We start from the raw sequence: 16,899 nt of genomic DNA, 5'->3' as shown, positions 1-16,899 counted from the left end.
AGAACAAAAATGTTAAATATTTTAGCGGGGGAGGGGGACAAATAAAGGAGTAACCGTCAGTTTTTCCAAATTAGTTCAAACCACGAGATATTAGAGTGTATGTTTTAAAATATAGGGTGCTTTTTTATAGGTTCGCTTAACCACAAGAGGTTTTTTGACATTTTACCCTTAAATGGTATAATAAATATATCAGCTAAAAATTTGTTTGTTTTTAGTATAAATACTTAGGAGGGATTTGAACCCCCGACACCGTGGTTCGTAGCCACGTGCTCTAATCCTCTGAGCTACAGGCCCCACCTCGTCTCCACTGGATATGTTACCGGGAGTACCCTCAAAAAAGGGACTCCTCTCCCTAGCCATTTCGGGTTAAGAAGATGTGAAAGCGCGTTTATCTCTATAAGAACGGTGCGTTCCGAGGTGTGAAGTGGGAGAGAAGGGATGTCATAATTGGGGTTTTGAATAAGACGACCTTTTTCTTTTTCATTTTTTCGTTTTCATATATTGAAAAAGTAATAAGAATGAGAGGTCTTAAGCTTTTTATCATCCTGGCGTCGAGCTATTTTTCCGCAGGACCTCCCCTACAGTATCGTCACCGCGTTTATCTCAAATCCGTGAATTCAGACGATTTTCTTCACTTTTTCAAATTAGTTCAAATTATGAGATATCGAAATATATGTTATAAAACTATATGGGTTTTTTTTTGTTGTAGATCCGCTTAATTAGAGGAGACTTTTCTGCATTTTACGCTTATTTCTTTAATTTAAAACTAGATTGCCTGAAATACATACCATTATGCATATCAAAATACTTCCACCAAATTCTTAGCAACGCCATTGAATAAATTGATAGTTAATGGTCTCGTATAAAGAAATTCTAGCCAGCTTTTTGTAACTTTCGATAGCTTAGTAAGGAATGAGGACACTTTGTCAAGTCTATAATCTTAGCGCCACAACTATGTGGATATTGCTCATCGATGAAAGCAAATATATGAAACTTCGTAGTCTGCCTAAATACAATCATCAGAAACTCCCTCAAAACTCGATCCAACAACAAAATCCAGACGCGCGAGACCCAATTCCCATAAAAGCTCCAGCTGATGTGTATAGAAGCATGCTACCTGTCTCTTCTTCGTTTGAAGCCCAACCCCAATAAGAAGAGCACCTGGAAGAGCACAATTGTTTGGGCTTAGAATCAGAAGAAATGGATGGATGAATTGATTTCAACTGCACAAGCAGATGGTCGAAGTTTTTCCAGAGAGGACGGAATCAGGAGAACTTAAAGAAGATCAGGAGACAGTAGCTTGTACACAGCATTGACAAACCAATCCTCTTATGGTCCTCAATGGCATTGATACTTTCTCTGCTCTCGTAGAAGCAAGACAGATGAAGGAATAGCAGGCGACAATTCGAATTTTACACTTCCTTTATTGCTTAAGCACAGTCCATTCCTTTTACAGTCAGATCAGAATTTTAGAATCAAAAGGACATCGATAAATGCTGCAAACTCGAAAGCTGGGGGTGACTAGCCCTTGGACAATTTCCCCGAGAGGACATCAAAGTTTGCGATGCCCCAGGATTTGTTATCTTTCGGTTGGTCAGATGATATCAGGGAAAAGCTGATTTGCCACTCTAGGATTCAGTAGGCAGAAAAGCTGATTAATTTCTCATAGAACTGTCGAGGCAGACCTGCAAAATGAATTTCCAAACAGATTCTTGGAACAAAAAGCTTGATTGAATTGCATTTACATCTCAATACAGTGATTCAACTTACATGTTTCATGCTCCAAAAAAGGGAAACTACTCTAACAGAGTCACAGCGGAAAGTATAATAGAAGGCTCAATGCCTTCACTAATTCCACACATATTCACATCATTGCTGTACCATTTCACCAATATTTCAAATCAAAACCCTAAACAAACAAAATCCATTTAAATGGAGAAATGATACTGGACTACATTTGCCTCTGCATTATCATAAACCTTCTTCTACTGACTCCACCAACACGTTCACCTAATTTTGCTAAATGTGCCATCCTCCTTTTTGCTGATTCGGAAGCTCCCGTCTTCTTTGGTGGCTTCTCGTCAACTGGATCATCTTCAACAAACTTAAAACTTCCATCAGGAGAAGTTAGTTCACCTGATACATGGATTATCTGCTTCAGCTTCTCTACAACTTCACTCATCTTTGGTCTGTCCCTAGCACTCTTTACCAAACAACTATCAGCTAATCTGGCAATAGCTACAGCTGCACTATGAGAGTACTGATTTCCGAGTCTTGGGTCCATTATCATTCCAAATTTCCTGCTATTAGCAGGATACTGTTTTACCCAATCCAAGAGCTTCTGCTCTGGCCTGGGTCTATCTCTTTCTAGTGACCGCCTACCAGTTAAGATCTCGTATAGCACAACACCAAAGCTCCAAACATCACTCTTGGCTGTCAGGTGACCCGTCTCAATATAGTCTGGTGCTGCATATCCATATGTACCCACAACCTAGTCACAGAAAGCAGGCTAATGAGGTCAGTCACTGTCAAATAATGTTTAGATCACTCCTTCACCATCTTCATGAAATCAAACTTTAGTTGACATGTATCTATTCACAATAATAAGTTAGATTTACCGCTGTAGAAACATGAGTGTGTTCACCAGTGGGTCCTTCCCTGGCAAGCCCAAAGTCTGAAAGCTTGGGCTTGAAGTCCTCATCCAGTAGCACATTCGATGCCTTAAAATCTCGAAATATGACCTAAAAGATTGATGACAGTCAGCTAAGCATTTATGACAGGAAAGCACAAGTGCATTAAAGCAGTTTCTCAGTGCTTATTGTCTACATCAAACATCACCAACATACTCGTGATGTTGGAAAAATGATACTAGGTTACCTTTGCAAGATCATGCTCAGTTTCTTAGTATGACAGTCTAATATATAGGTCTCACAGATGCTGTTGATCAATTGCAGTAAGTAGGGCTAAATAGATCATCTTGTGGTAATCTTTAATAAGGTTGTGTGGCATAGGATCAAGAGTAAAAACCTGAACTTCCAATTCTTCATGCAAGTAAGCCAATCCATGAGCTGCTTCCAGCACTATCTGCAGTCTCCTTTCCCAAGAAAGAGCAGGATAGGCCCTATTGAATAGATGATCTTCCAGGCTTTTGTTTTGCATGAACTCGTACACAAGTAGTCGCTGAATACCTCTTTCTCCATCAACAGCACAATATCCAATAAGTTTAACAAGATTTGGATGCTCCACGACACCCAGAAATTGCACTTCTGCCACCCACTGCTTATGACCCTGCATTGACAATAAACCTTTTCCACAGTCAATATTCAAACCACAAAGGTGGTTGAAAATTGAAAAGGCAAATTCCCAAACACAAAGCAGGCATCTAGGCAAGTGGTGGCTAAGTAATAAATTACACTGCTAATTTCATTGGTCGCAAGCAATACTTTGCGCATGTACCAGTTCAACCACACAAGTAGAAAGATGACCCCACTCCAGAATTTTATAGTATTTACAATGAAGAAGTGGCTGATTTGCTTACTATAGGATTCTCCCTTCATCTCAAGCAGTCCAATGATACAATAAATCACCTATGTGAAAGCGGGGGAGCACAAGTTGAGGAGGGGAGGGGTGGGGGACATGGAAGAACAGTCAGAAAATAAGCCCACATAGAACAGGCCCAATGATGGGGAGAGCTGTATGGTAAACTATCATCCTAAAAATCTTGATATCTCACAAATCCTCCCAATAAGATGGCCACAGTCATGACAAAGGATTATTAAGCAAGCATCTTCATCTCAACTGCTAATGCTTAAATGAGTTTACATTTTCACATACACAAATGATGAAATCTAAACACATGGCCGCCATCTACGCAATGACATCTCCATTGCCAATAAGATACTTTTTCAGAAACAACAAATTCCTCACTGCACAACCAGATTGATAGGGCTGTACAGCCCATAGAATCCTACTGTAAGGGACCTCATGCTTAAGAGTGGATGCACGATTGAACCACATTCAGTTAATCAAGACTTAAACCACATCAAAATGATCTAGCCAGGGGCGTTTTGTGCTTATTGAGAGAGCGTATGTCAGTCACCTGATGCATACTTAGCCTAATTGTAGACTTGGAGGGGGGGAGTTAAAACAGCTGTCTAGGACAGTCCCAATAAATCTGAACTCTCAATCAGTGCACCGCAGTTGAAGACAAACCATTGGAGGAAGTGACAAGAAAATCACAAGATTCTGGGCCTACATCTGAATTTTGAATTAATGACCATTTTACTGATAACTTCAGAGATTAACAACATCGGTTGCAACATGGGGAGTTCTCACTTTCTTAATTTTTTGCACATCATCAGACTTCAGGTAACATACTCTGAATGCCTTCCACAACTCAAAACTACTAATGGAATTGGGCAGCAAATCATAACAGCCCGCTAATCCCACCAATGATGCACAAGCGTGATCTATCATACCAACCAAAACATCAAGCGCTTGAAAGTTCTATGACCAACAAATGAAACAGATAAAAGACAAGAAAGATTAGGCTTAATACTACACTAACAGACATTTTTTCCCAACAAGCACATCAGCAGACCATACCTGAAAGCCATCTCTGTTAAGTTTCTTAATAGCAACAACAATGGGGTCACCCTTTCCACCAACAGGCTTGATTGTACCTTTATAAACGCTTCCAAAACCTCCTTCTCCAATCTTAAGCAACCTATTGAAATTATTGGTGGCTCGAGCTAGCTCTGAGAATGAAAAGACCCTCAAATTCTGAGCTCTCTCTTCATACAATTCAGTTACACTACGGAGCGAAGTGGTTGAACCAGAAGACTTAGCAACCCTCTCAGAAGTGGCAGAACATGACGATTTGGACACCCTGTCAGCTGCTGAAATATCAGATTTGCTCTCACATTTTAAAATTGGTGCTGATCTTTGTTCCTTACTCTTAGTCCTATCCTTAAAGTAATGAAAACACTTCATTTCTCGTCCTTTTTTTCCACCCCCAGATCAAACAGCGCTTTCAAGATTGAATTTTTAACTCCTCAACTGCCATTAAACTCCTGCTGGAAACAGAAAAAAGACAAATGGAAGAAGACAAAATTACTGCCTCAAAACTTTTTAACATCACCAATCATCATCATAGAAGAAGAAGGTTTTTTTTTTTTTTGGGATGGGGTGGGTCGGGGGAGAACACGTCAAGGAGAAAGAGAGAAATTTCACCAGCAAATTCAGAGGAAAACTTCACATGTGCAAGATTAAATACAAAGAAATCCCAATTGAAAGGACAGAGAAAAGGTTCAGGAAAGGCAAAGTTCAGCGAAAATTCCATTAAATACTACCAGAACTGAACCCGCAAAGAAAACTAGCCCACATCGAGAAAATGATAAAAAATGGAAACTAAAGAAAGATGAGGACCACCTAAATGGAACGACAGTTGAAAGGAGGGAGGCACCATTTATTACAAACCTGTACAAATAATGGAAAGCTATTCAATGGGATGCAACTAAAATCGTCAACAGCACAAGCAGAAGGGATGTTACCTTCGTGATGTCAACAGCCCCAAGTACCATGTCCTCTTGGTAGCTTTTACTTTTGCAACCACTTGGACTCAAAATCAAAGGAAGTTTTTCAACTTTCAGACCTTCAACGCGTTTTGCATAATCTATCTTTTAAATACTCTGCTACTTCCATTCTTGAATTGCAACAATTATACTAGCACACTAATTTCTTTAAACAACTTATGAGGAAACAAGTTATTGGGGTTTGACAAGAAGTAGTCGTTTATTTCTTTTCTGACTTCTAGTGCTGGGCTTGGCTAATCCGTTCCTGTGACTTGTGAGATACGAATATTGTCAGAAATGAAAGGGATTTTGACAAATGGTTTTGTCTGGCTGTGCCAATAAAAATTGAAAAAAAAAATACACAGGAGAGGTCCCAAGCTTTTCGGGGAGCTTAGCTGGTACGTGGACTGATCACTGATCTCGGCTTATCTTGGGACTTATATGTAGTCTTGTCTTATACTTTAGTTCACAGGAATCTAAAAACTTTTGATTACGTCGTTTAATCTAGAATGAATGGTGGGGCTTGTCTGGTTCATTGATGTTAGCTTACCAAACACCAACTCAGATTGAAGAACTCAGGAGGAGGGCTAACAGTAACAAGCCACCGCCACCAGCCAATCACCTTTGGCTTTCGACGTGAATAATTTGGGAAGCTATGACCGACCAATTGTTCTAGTGAATTCTTTCCACTAGTTTTTTCTATTAGGCTCGGCTGCTGTGGATTTAGAATTGTGCACATGGCCAAGAAGTTAGAATGAATTCTTTTGGTAGAATACATGTGTGCGTAAAAAAATTGACAATGTACTGACATTAATTTTTGATATATACCAGTGGTCCTAAATTCATAATTCCTGTAAAACCTGAAGTTAAAATTTAGATTGAGATCGCTTATTCTGCTTCCGTTAATGTTAAAACTATCAGTATAACAAAGATTAATACAAAGCATTAAGTTTCGAGTTTGTTTGAATAGAGTATTATTTGAAATAATTATTGAAGCATTTTTCTATTATGTGATGTATGTAAGATAAAAAAAGGGTTAGAAATATAAAAGGGTGAGTTGGAAAATGTGTTTATGACGTAAGTTAAATATTATTTGAAAAAATAATAATGTATCCAAACAAACCTTTACTAAAGCAAAACACGGTCAACCTTTAGACCAAGAAATTTGAGAATTTGACTTGAGCAGGAGGATGTTGATAATTATTTAAATGATTGCAGACCAAATCCAAATAAGCCCACCTTTCACTGTTCAGACGTTTTTGTCTTTTCCGTGCAATGCAAGGAGACGTACCAAGATTATGCCAACTACTGGTGTGACAGAAGTCCACAAGTCATTTTCTTGTAATCTCTGGCTCTGTTTGGATCGGTAGTTTTTGTAAAAACTGTTTTTGTAGTCAAACTACAAAAAGTGGTCAACAGCTTTTCACCAAAAAACTACAGTGCCTACTGTAGCAAGACTACACCGTTTTAGCTCCTGCAGAGTAAAAACAGTTTTTCGGTCATGTGATGCCACAGTGTAAAGTTTCTTATCCTTTCTTTGTTGAGCTGAGCTAAGAACGAGGAAGGCTTTGGACATCAGCTCCTCCTTTCGAATTTGAATGCTACCAACCGACGATTTCTGCAAGCGGGGCAGCCCATCGATTCCACACCTCCAGCCCGGCAGGTAAAGGAGTTAATTGGAACGAAGCTTGAGCTACTCGTACAGAGTGTGCTTCACCTGAGCTTGCTGCGGGCAGATCTGCAATTGGAGTCACACGCTGCAGATTCAGTTCGTTGAGGTGCCCTTACGCGATTATCACTCGCTCGGCCCTGCAACAGTAGTTAATTCGTGAAGATATTGGCGGTACGCTGCTGCATCCCACAAGAAGCTCGGTGAAGGCTCCTCTTTTTCAAGGAACCTGCAGGTGAGTTCGCTGAGTTTTGGGTTTATTCGTACAGAGTAGGGCTACAGTTGAAATTTTTTATTTGGGAAACCATCTAAATTGATGTCTCTTTCTTCTCCTTCAATCTGTTTCCGACGATTGTGACTCAACATCAAGTATTTAAACTTGTTCAGCGTCTTTAATTTCATGATGAAATTGGTCAGCCGATGATCTGATTTATAGTTTAGTAGCACAATAAGAGTTGTGAGGGGGGAAAAATCTTTCTAGATGTTATACCCAATTATTGCTTGATTGGACATATTTTTGGAGCAATGCTACATCTATTCGTGTATGCTAAGATTAGTAGATAAGCTTAGCTTAACTTCGAGCTATAGGTTTGGCATTTAACAACGATTCTCTTTATCTGTCCGCTAGAGAGGCAAAAAAAAAAAAAATCGTAATATACCTTGGCCTGATATCTAGTTTATAATTTTGAAGGACTTGAACTCTGAGGCATTTTTTCATATTGGTTCTTAATTGTTAATTATTGAAAACATTTCTTCACAACTTCGTCCTGAATGGGGATTGCTCATTGCCGACGATCGTGACCTTTTAATTGCACATTCAGTGTTATTGGAATAGGCGCTTGACTTGTTTGCCGCATATTTTTCCATATAATAGACCCTCTTATTAGCTATAAATGTACTCCTGATGTTATTGCCTAGGATGCACCAATGTATAATTTGTTCCGAACCAAACGGTGGCTGTAGTAGATTTAAAGTGCTGGCTGTAGTATATTTGTGTGTTTTCGTCTTGCTGAGTAATTTGCATGAGTTTGAGGACCTAATTTCTTCCATTTTATGTAAGTACTGCGGCTGCAGCTACTTCATTGTCCTTTTATTGTCTCCTCCTTGGAGCTACATGCCCCCTGTGACGCGGCGTGCTTGGAAGGGTAAGTTAGACTTGTCAGTTGGTCTAATTCTGTCTTAGTTAGTCAATTAAATGACCTTTAGGATTGTATTTTCTATATATACTTCACAGTCTTGCGAAGGAGTAGGGGATTTAGCAATTGTTGTTCGCTGTCAGCTCAGGGAGAAAACGATTTGCAACTTTGCATAACTAATTACTTCAAGGTTAGCCAATTGCATTTAGCCTTCTACTTACAACCTCAAGTGCGACTTGTTAAATTCCCTTTGTGTGTTTTTTGACCCTTTTCGTCCAATTTTCTTATTTATGTATCCTAAAGAGAACTAAGATGAAACCGTCAAAAGGGAAGTACTCAAAACGTAAGAGTTTCACATCTGAACATGAATTTGCGTTTGCCGAACATCTGCTGCATATGCATAGGAATGGAGAGATATCGTCTCAAAACATCGGGAGCCATGTCATCCCCGAGGTTACTAACATGCTTCTGCAGAGGTTCGGAATTCCATTTCCCCACAATAGTATTCGGTCGAAGTTCTATGCCCTTCAGAGCCTCACTAAGCTTTACATTTCATTCAAGAAACGGGGCACTGGTATGGGGTGGGACTCAACGAACATGACCTTCATGATGGATGATGAACGGTGGAGCCAACTGGTTCAGGTATAGCTTGCTGGTTTCTTACTTTTAAGCCATTTGGAATTATTAAAAACTGCCCCCTCTTTGGAATTTCCCTCCCCCCTTGGATATAACTATTTCCCTGCTGGATTTACTTGCTGGTTTCTGTATTTTGAGCCAATCTGAACTATTGAAAACTGTCCCCCCCATGGATTTTCTTTTCCCCCTTTCACTAACTGTCCCCCCGTACTATGCCCTTCACTTGCTGGTTTCTGGTTAGGCCAATTGAAATTATGCAAATGTGTCTCCCCTCTGGATTTTATCTTCACGAAAGGCAGTTTAATTTTCTTTTCGTTGGATTGACATGCTGGTTTCTTACTTTTAAGCCATTCCGAATCGATAAAAACGGTCTCCCTGTTGGATTTTATCTTCCCCCTTGCATTAACTGTTCCCCCCTTGGAATCCTGGTTTCCTAACTCTAATGCAATCATGTGTTTTTCAGAGTTGCCAGTCATTGTACTTTTGCTGTCTTCTGCTTTGTTGTAGGTGAACCAGCAATACGCTAGATTCTACAACTGCTCATGCCTACTTTATCACACTCTCGAAGAAGTTTTCATGAATCGAGGGGCGACTGGGGATTTCAGCGGTGGATATGGAGATTCACCGCCCAACTCGGCCGACGAGCAGCAAATGGAGAGAGCTGCTAGACGCTGTTCAGGAAAGGGGGTTGTGGACGTGGATTCCTCCGAGGAAATCGTTCCCTCACAGCCTGTGAGTCGGAAAGGGAAACACAAAGTTAAGAACAGCAAAGGGAAGCGCAGATCGGGTGACATGTCTTGCGATTCCTTCTTCGCACCATCGTCCCCCCAATTCCAGCAGTATGTCCGCGTCCTAGACAGCATTGACACACATTTGAGCTGTAAAAAGAGCAAGAGCGGGAGTGCAGAGGTCTCTTCACCTTCGAAGAGTGAAAAGGCTGTTGTAGATGACGATGCGCATTTAGAAGCTGCAATGGTGACTCTCTGCGCGCTTGGGCTAGACATTGAAGTTCACCTTAAGATGGCCGATCTCCTCCGGTCCAAAGCGGAGCGTATCATTTGGTTCTCCTGCACCACAGACGATAGAAGGCTTGCGTTTGTGAGACATCGAGGGCTCCTCCCACCCCCATAGATGCTCATACCATCCGAGTTTTAGTCGCACCAGCTCCCACTTGGATTGTCTTTGTGTCCTCGAACTCTAATGTCAATTCCACTGTTTCACTTTTTATTTTCGTTTGATGTAGTTTGGCCTTGGAAACTTTTACGGCGGATTTTTATATTTGTGTACCCCGAATGAGTCAATTTTTTTTTTCTGAATTTTAATAATTCGATTTAGTGACCTTTTAATTTCTGTGTGTGCTCGTTCGAATAGATTGCTGTAACTTTTGGCTGTGTGTGATAATAGGCTTTGTTACAGTGTCATAAGCAGGGATAAGATGATTTAATCGTTTGGTAACGTTTGGAATTGACATAGTTATACTTGATTTCAAATGTTCGTCGAAGTTCTGGCCAATTCTTTGCCTTCGGTCGAACCTAGCTAAAGTAGTAGATTGCACCAGTTGTTCTATATCATATTGCCTAGGTATTCACCATACTTAGGGATTGTATAGGATTTGTGGTACATTTGTAGCCAAGCTTCGCAACTTGTGCATTTGCTGACTTTTGCTAAGCTTCTTGGCCAGGTATAAATTATACCAGCAATGTTTTGCTGATTTATTGTTCCATAGGTGTGCAACTTGTTAAATTGGAAACCAGCAAGTATGCTTCTGTTGGAAACTTGTATTTGTGAAACTGCAAACTTCTTATTTTGCTAGGCTTTACATTTATAAAAGTAGGTTCAAATAGCCGGAGCATTGTTATCATAATAGGAACAAGTCGTGAACTTCATAAGTTGTTATCATGATTGTTCTATATCAAATATTTGTGCATATAGCCAGAGCAAAGCCAAGCTTCAATTTTTAATCCTTTTGATTCCTTTCTTTGCAGGGTATCCCGAATTTTTATTGCATACTTGATACTGATAGCAGTGCGATGGATAATCAGGGACATATTCAGGGCGGATACTTGGATGACGAGACGGACGATGTTGATTTCGATAACATCCTTTTGGGAGTTGTGCTCCTAGGGTTCATGTTCTTCGACCCACGCTTTAACCGAGTTCCCAAAAGAAGAAGAGTTAGAGATAGTAGGCTCTCGGGGAGGGACTATGTGCTTGAGCTGATAAACGGACATGAGGACAGAATTATTGAAAACATGCGCTTGGATGTTCCCCAATTCCTGATGTTGTGTGATTTGTTGGTTCAGCGTGGTTATTGGCATGCATATCCTTCACAGCAGGTGGGGGTTTATGAATCCGTTGCTTTAACTCTAATGTGCCTGAGCCATGATGAGCGGCACCGTGTTCTAACCGAGCGGTTCCAGCATTCAACGGAGACAATTGATCGACATGTTCGTCGTGTGTTACGAGCATTAGTTCGCCTCGGTCGTGATCTCGTTAGGCCAATTGACTTCAATGGGACTCACCCAAGAATTTTGAACAATGCATCACTCATGCCGTGATTTCGGGTTTGTATTTTTAGCATATGGATTGCACTTTATGCTTTCAAATTTCAATTTACATATTCTAAAAAAATTAGTTTTGTTGTATACTTTTATAGGATTGTGTAGGGGCACTAGACGGGACGCACGTCTCCGCTTGGTGCACAGAAGAAAGACGAGAGAGGTATAGAAATCGGCATGGCGACTTATCCCAGAATGTCCTTGCTGCCTGCGATCATGACATGCGATTTGTATATGTTCGGGTCGGTTGGGAGGGTAGTGCTCATGATGCCCGAATTCTTCAAGATACCTTGCTAGATCCTGATTCGGGTTTTCCTATGCCACCGCAGGGTATGTGCTTTTCTTCCTATTGTATTGCTGAAATTAAGAAATTGCATAATAGTAGTTTTAAATACTTTCAAGGCACTCTTTAATTCAGTATTTGGCGCCAAGTTGTCTCTCGTTTGTTCTCTTCAATACCTTCAAAAACTATCACCATGACATCATTGACAGGGAAATATTATGCGGTAGATGCTGCTTATAGAAATATGCCGGGTTTTATGGCACCGTTTAGGGGAGCACAAGGCACGCATCATGAGCGGGCTGCTAAACGCTTGTTCAACAGGAGGCATGCATCGGTTAGAAATATTATTGAGTGCACATTTGGGGTTCTTAAGAAGCGATTTCCAATACTCAAGGGTCCAATGCAGAACTACCTAATAGCAACTCAGAATAATATTGTGCTTGCGTGTTGTACTTTGCACAATTTTATGCGCGCATACTCCCCAGCGGATGAGTACTTCAACGAAGAAGCAGCCCTTGGAGCCCTAGCTGATGCACATATAGCAGGGGAGCAGCCGCATCCGGGTCAACCCATCGATATGTCGCAGCAGGGCATAGATAATTGGAACGAAGATCGGCGGGCGATGGCGGCTCACATGTATTTGAATGCGCATAACTAGGCTCATTGGACCGATAGGCCCTAAATAAAAGTTTAATAGTCTTATTCTATGAAACGTGTGATTTTCAGATTGATTATGAATTTGTAACAAATGTTATTGTGTAATGTTGACCACGGATTAGAACCTTTATCTTATATATGCTAACTCGTGCATATCTCTACCCCTGTATATACACCTAAATGCTTATTAATTCATCAAATATGTGGATGATATTGTACAAAAAAATCAAAAACAAGTTAAGTAGTATTAGTTGATGTTGGACAGAGGAAATTGGTAGTATATGCCACTTGAACCACAAATATATTGCAAATTCTAACTCCTTTATAAAAAGGTCACATTTGCTTTGTTACTGAAGCTATTGGGCAGTTATCCATTAAGTAGTGTTTTTGAAAAACTGGTCAATCCAAACGCTTGTATTTTTCAAAAACAAAGAGTTTTTCAAAAACTTCCATCCAAACATTTTTTGAAGTTTTTCAAAAAATGCTACAGTGGTGTTTTTGAAAAATAACCCCAAAAACAGCTAATCCAAACGGAGCCTCTATTTCTTTGTTTGCTTGTTAGATAAATTAATTCTTCCTTGGTTAGGTTGCACATGGACTTGGCAAATTAATTCATCCTTTCTTGTAGGACGAAGCTTGGATTTATTAAACAGTGGGACCACCATTTAGATTATCAATATTTAGAAGAAGATTATGCATTATATTACTTACGGGTAAATCTTTTATGCACTGATAATGTATACACTAGTGGGTCCAAATGCATGATACATATACAGAATTTGATGTTTAAATTCAAATTCAAATAATGTGGCGTTCATCCAACCCCGTCAGTGTATACACTGACAGTGTAGGAAAGATTAATCCTTATATTATTTGAGAGGAGTCAATTGCCGGTCAACCCATTTGTATTTTGATATTTATGATTAAAAATGTAGATTCAATGCATAGATTTACAGAACTAATTTTGGTGAAGTAAATGTTATTTAGTGTTAATTGATCATTTCCTCTCTTTCTATCCCATGTATGAATTTGGTCGGTCGCCAGCCAAGCTCAAATTCTACCAATAATGTAACATGCCAACGACTAACTAATAAGGACACTCAGAGTCTTGAGTCAGAGATGGATTAGTATGAATTTTTTCCCCATATAAGTATTATTTTCACTTGCTTTTGCATGAACTGAAATAATACATTTTTAATATACCACTCTACAATCTAATGGCTTTTTGGTTGCCTTTGATGAGGAGATCTCCATATTTTCTAAAAAGTAACTGAGTGACACTCAATTGCATAATCTTATAAGTTGTGACTGAAGTTTCAGAAATTGTAGAGTGGTCATACAACCATTTCCAGCACAAAGTAAAGTAGAAACATTCTTGAAAGGAAGCTACACTTGTGAGGAGGAGCATTAAAAAAAAACAAAAGATTCTTTAGTCTTTGTCTTCTTTTTTTTTTTTTTGGTAAAAAAGAATTCTCTGTTGACCAACATGAATTCATGATGTTTACAGAAGACGTAGACAGTGATGTCACACACACAAAAAAAGAGGACAAAAAATCAAAGAAGTCTTTTAAAAGTTTTGGTGAGGACATGAATTAAAAATGGTGCTTCTTGCACTATGTTGTATCTTTTGCGTTTGTATGTAAGTCTTTTTTTATTGCACTTTCAATGAACAAAATAGACACTTTGTAAAGGTCTCAAATGATTTGCTACCTATTTCTTTCCCCTGCAAATCAATTTCTGCCAATGGAAACTTATCCAAGACTAGGATAAATATGATGAAAGCACATAAGAATATCTTCCTATATGCTAACAGACATATCCCAAGAAAAAAATTATCGTTATGTTTGAGAATGATACCCTTCTCATACAGAGATATCTTTAGCCTCAGTACTCCTAAAGCAAATTGAGAGTTTATATGTTGAATTAATTTCTAATCATCAAAGCAAGCATCCAACAAAACTGAGTAATAACCAAAGGGAGTTACAAATGTGAGAATCCAAGCCTTATTATTAAGAATATATAGATACTGCTCCATTTTTCGTTATGTTTTTTTAGTACGACTTGTTCCATACTGAGGGGGAGAGGGGGCGGGGAATGGGAATGGGAATGGAACAAAGTAAGCTACTGAAAATTTAGAAGGAACTAAACTATCTCCGAAAATGTTTCAGGAAAGAAATTTTGCACGAGAAATGCAAGATAGGGGGTTTCGAACCCTTGCCTACCCCAGAAAGGGGTGGCCAAACAGAAATGTTCTATTTACGTTACTTGTTGGTCTAAGGTAGACTACCAAGATCTAAAGGTCAAGCTCATGTACATGGTATGGCACGCAATTTCCCCAGTTGTTACACGTTCTCATGAAATAGTAGTAGTAATTAATTTTGGGTCAATGAATATTTTGATTGCCCTGTTTAAGAGATTTTGAATAATGTTACACGTCGTATTTTATTACTATTATTGTATAAATTTCTCCCCACAATGTTTGGTGAGATGTGACTTTTATAGAAATATTTATAGATTGATTGGATCTCCCAACAAGCATCCCTTCACAAATCTCAAAAGCCCAGTTAAGCTAGCCTGTGCTTATATTATTGTTAATCTTTTCCTTCGTCTCTGCATTTGAATTTCAATGGGAAGATTAATTAATTTTTGCTTGTAGAAATTAAAATCTCACTTAAACAACACAAAAACCTTCACTAGAAAGATTGGAAACTATCTCCATCGCATTTGATATGCAAATCTTTATTCCCGAGATCCAACTTCATTGGTAGAAATAATAGTACCGTGTCAGGTAATTGCGAGATCCCTAATTTGGCTCTCAAATCCTTTTCTCTTACCCTTTCCCCTTGCAAGGGTTGGAATCTCCGATTGAACTAAGAAAAGATATGCAAATCTTTATTCCAACAAAAAAGATAGTCAATTTTCTGTTATTAATTTTAGTTAGAGAACAAGAATCATGGCCCCCTTCGAGACTTTTGTGCTCACAACTTAAACGCCCTTAAAGCTTCAAGAGAGAATGAATTGTCTCGGTACCACGAGTGAAAATAAAATAATGTACGCACTACTACGTACCATGGATGTTTTGGGATTTCGCAAATGTATTGTCCCAAAGGGTTTGGAGGGTTGAACAGGTTCAGGCTCCATGGAAGACGCAATGCAATTTTGAAATGTAGAAATTGCAGTGAAATATGGAAGTATTGTTCGTTCCTTACAATAATGACAGAAAAAAGAAGATGTTATGGCATTGCTTAGCCTTGTCTCAATTGTAGACTTGTAGTCAACATGATAATTAGAACTAAAGAAAGACCGACCAATGGAGGAAGACACTTTTTGGCTTGTTCAATTCTCATATTTTCCAAAAAGTCTACCAAACGGAGTATTATATATGTTTTGTTATCAAGTATAATATTCTATTTAGCTCAAAGTTAAATTGAGTTCAATCAAGATTCATGTCACACAATTTTTAAACTCGCCCTGAATTTCCCTAGACCAACCCTTAGAATGTGTAATTCAAGCTCATCTTGATTTTGACTGATCACCCTTGATTATATAAATAGTATATACAGATCCAGAGAGTTAGAATTCGCTGCTTGATGAGAAGAATGCAATTTTGTCCAATCCACTCTTTGCTATTTGAGATTGTGAATGCTAAAAGGCTTCAAGAATTCGGCTCTCTTCGATGCAGACATCTAAAATCAAGCTAAGCTGAAGATTAAAGACTTGATTTTGAGTTTACAATTATGTATACTTATCATATTATTATTAGCGACAAAGATGCACTTTTCATCCCTAATGTTTAAGATGTTAACCAATTTCATCCCTACAATTTTATGCAAAACACATTTCATCCTTGTAATTTTATAATTTTGATTAATTTCATCCTTCAAGTTTTACGCAAACACATTCCATCCCCATAATTTCCTAAATTTGGCTAATTGAGGACAATTGGTAGATTGTCAAACAATTTGAATGGGATAGCGTCACTTGATCACAGCATGCCCATTAGTAAAAAAAATAGATTAACTAAAAGCTCAAAAATCTTTTCTTAATTCACTTTCTCATTTTAGTACAAAAAAAGACTAAGAAATTTTTAGCCATCATTACTTTCTTCTTAATCACAATCAAACAAGAAGATCCAAAGAAAATGAAGTCAGTGGGAAAGAAACAATCCTACTATAGCCAATTGAAGAAAAATGTCAAACATACCTATTACAACTAATTGGAGAAAAATATTAATGCAAAAGAATGAATGGTTTAGATTGTCATTTATTTGCAAAATTTTGTTTTGTTGCATCATATACATGTTTTTCAATCATCTATTTATCTTTCAATCTATTTATTTAGTCTCAAATATATCATATCACAATTTAAAGGGAAAAAAAAAAAGAGA

General features: G+C 38.6%; 1 protein-coding gene across 4 annotated transcripts; it reads right to left on the bottom strand.

Moving 5' to 3' along the window:
- Positions 1-1,712: 1,712 nt before the first annotated feature.
- LOC113760517 (probable serine/threonine-protein kinase PBL19) lies at positions 1,713-5,795 on the bottom strand. 4 transcript variants are annotated; one of them, XM_027303130.1, is made up of 6 exons: positions 5,553-5,795; positions 5,431-5,478; positions 4,606-5,075; positions 3,028-3,288; positions 2,619-2,741; positions 1,713-2,491 (listed from the first exon to the last, which is right to left on the bottom strand). In XM_027303130.1, the coding sequence occupies exons 3-6, from the start codon at positions 4,990-4,992 to the stop codon at positions 1,952-1,954; spliced, it is 1,311 nt and encodes a 436-aa protein (XP_027158931.1). In that variant the 5' UTR covers positions 4,993-5,075; positions 5,431-5,478; positions 5,553-5,795; the 3' UTR covers positions 1,713-1,951. The 4 variants fall into 4 exon arrangements, with proteins under 4 accessions (XP_027158931.1, XP_027158930.1, XP_027158932.1 ...); XM_027303129.1 differs by having other exon boundaries at positions 4,606-5,072; XM_027303131.1 differs by lacking the exon at positions 5,431-5,478 and having other exon boundaries at positions 4,606-5,072.
- Positions 5,796-16,899: the final 11,104 nt, after the last annotated feature.

This window comes from Coffea eugenioides, chromosome 2, assembly GCF_003713205.1.
Source record: "Coffea eugenioides isolate CCC68of chromosome 2, Ceug_1.0, whole genome shotgun sequence".
Classification (NCBI taxonomy): domain Eukaryota; kingdom Viridiplantae; phylum Streptophyta; class Magnoliopsida; order Gentianales; family Rubiaceae; genus Coffea; species Coffea eugenioides.
Note: the sequence above shows the minus strand (reverse complement) of the source record. Positions and strands in the feature narration are given on the sequence as shown.

Bases quoted from the DNA above. Each gene is read 5' to 3' on its own strand.
- LOC113760517 (XM_027303130.1), bottom strand. From the start codon at position 4,992: ATGAAGTGTTTTCATTACTTTAAGGATAGGACTAAGAGTAAGGAACAA. The intron at 3,289-4,605 runs GTATGGTCTGCT...TTGTCAATGCAG, and splicing joins TTAACAGAGATGGCTTTCAG to GGTCATAAGCAGTGGGTGGC. The intron at 2,492-2,618 runs GTAAATCTAACT...TTCTGTGACTAG, and splicing joins ACACTCATGTTTCTACAGCG to GTTGTGGGTACATATGGATA.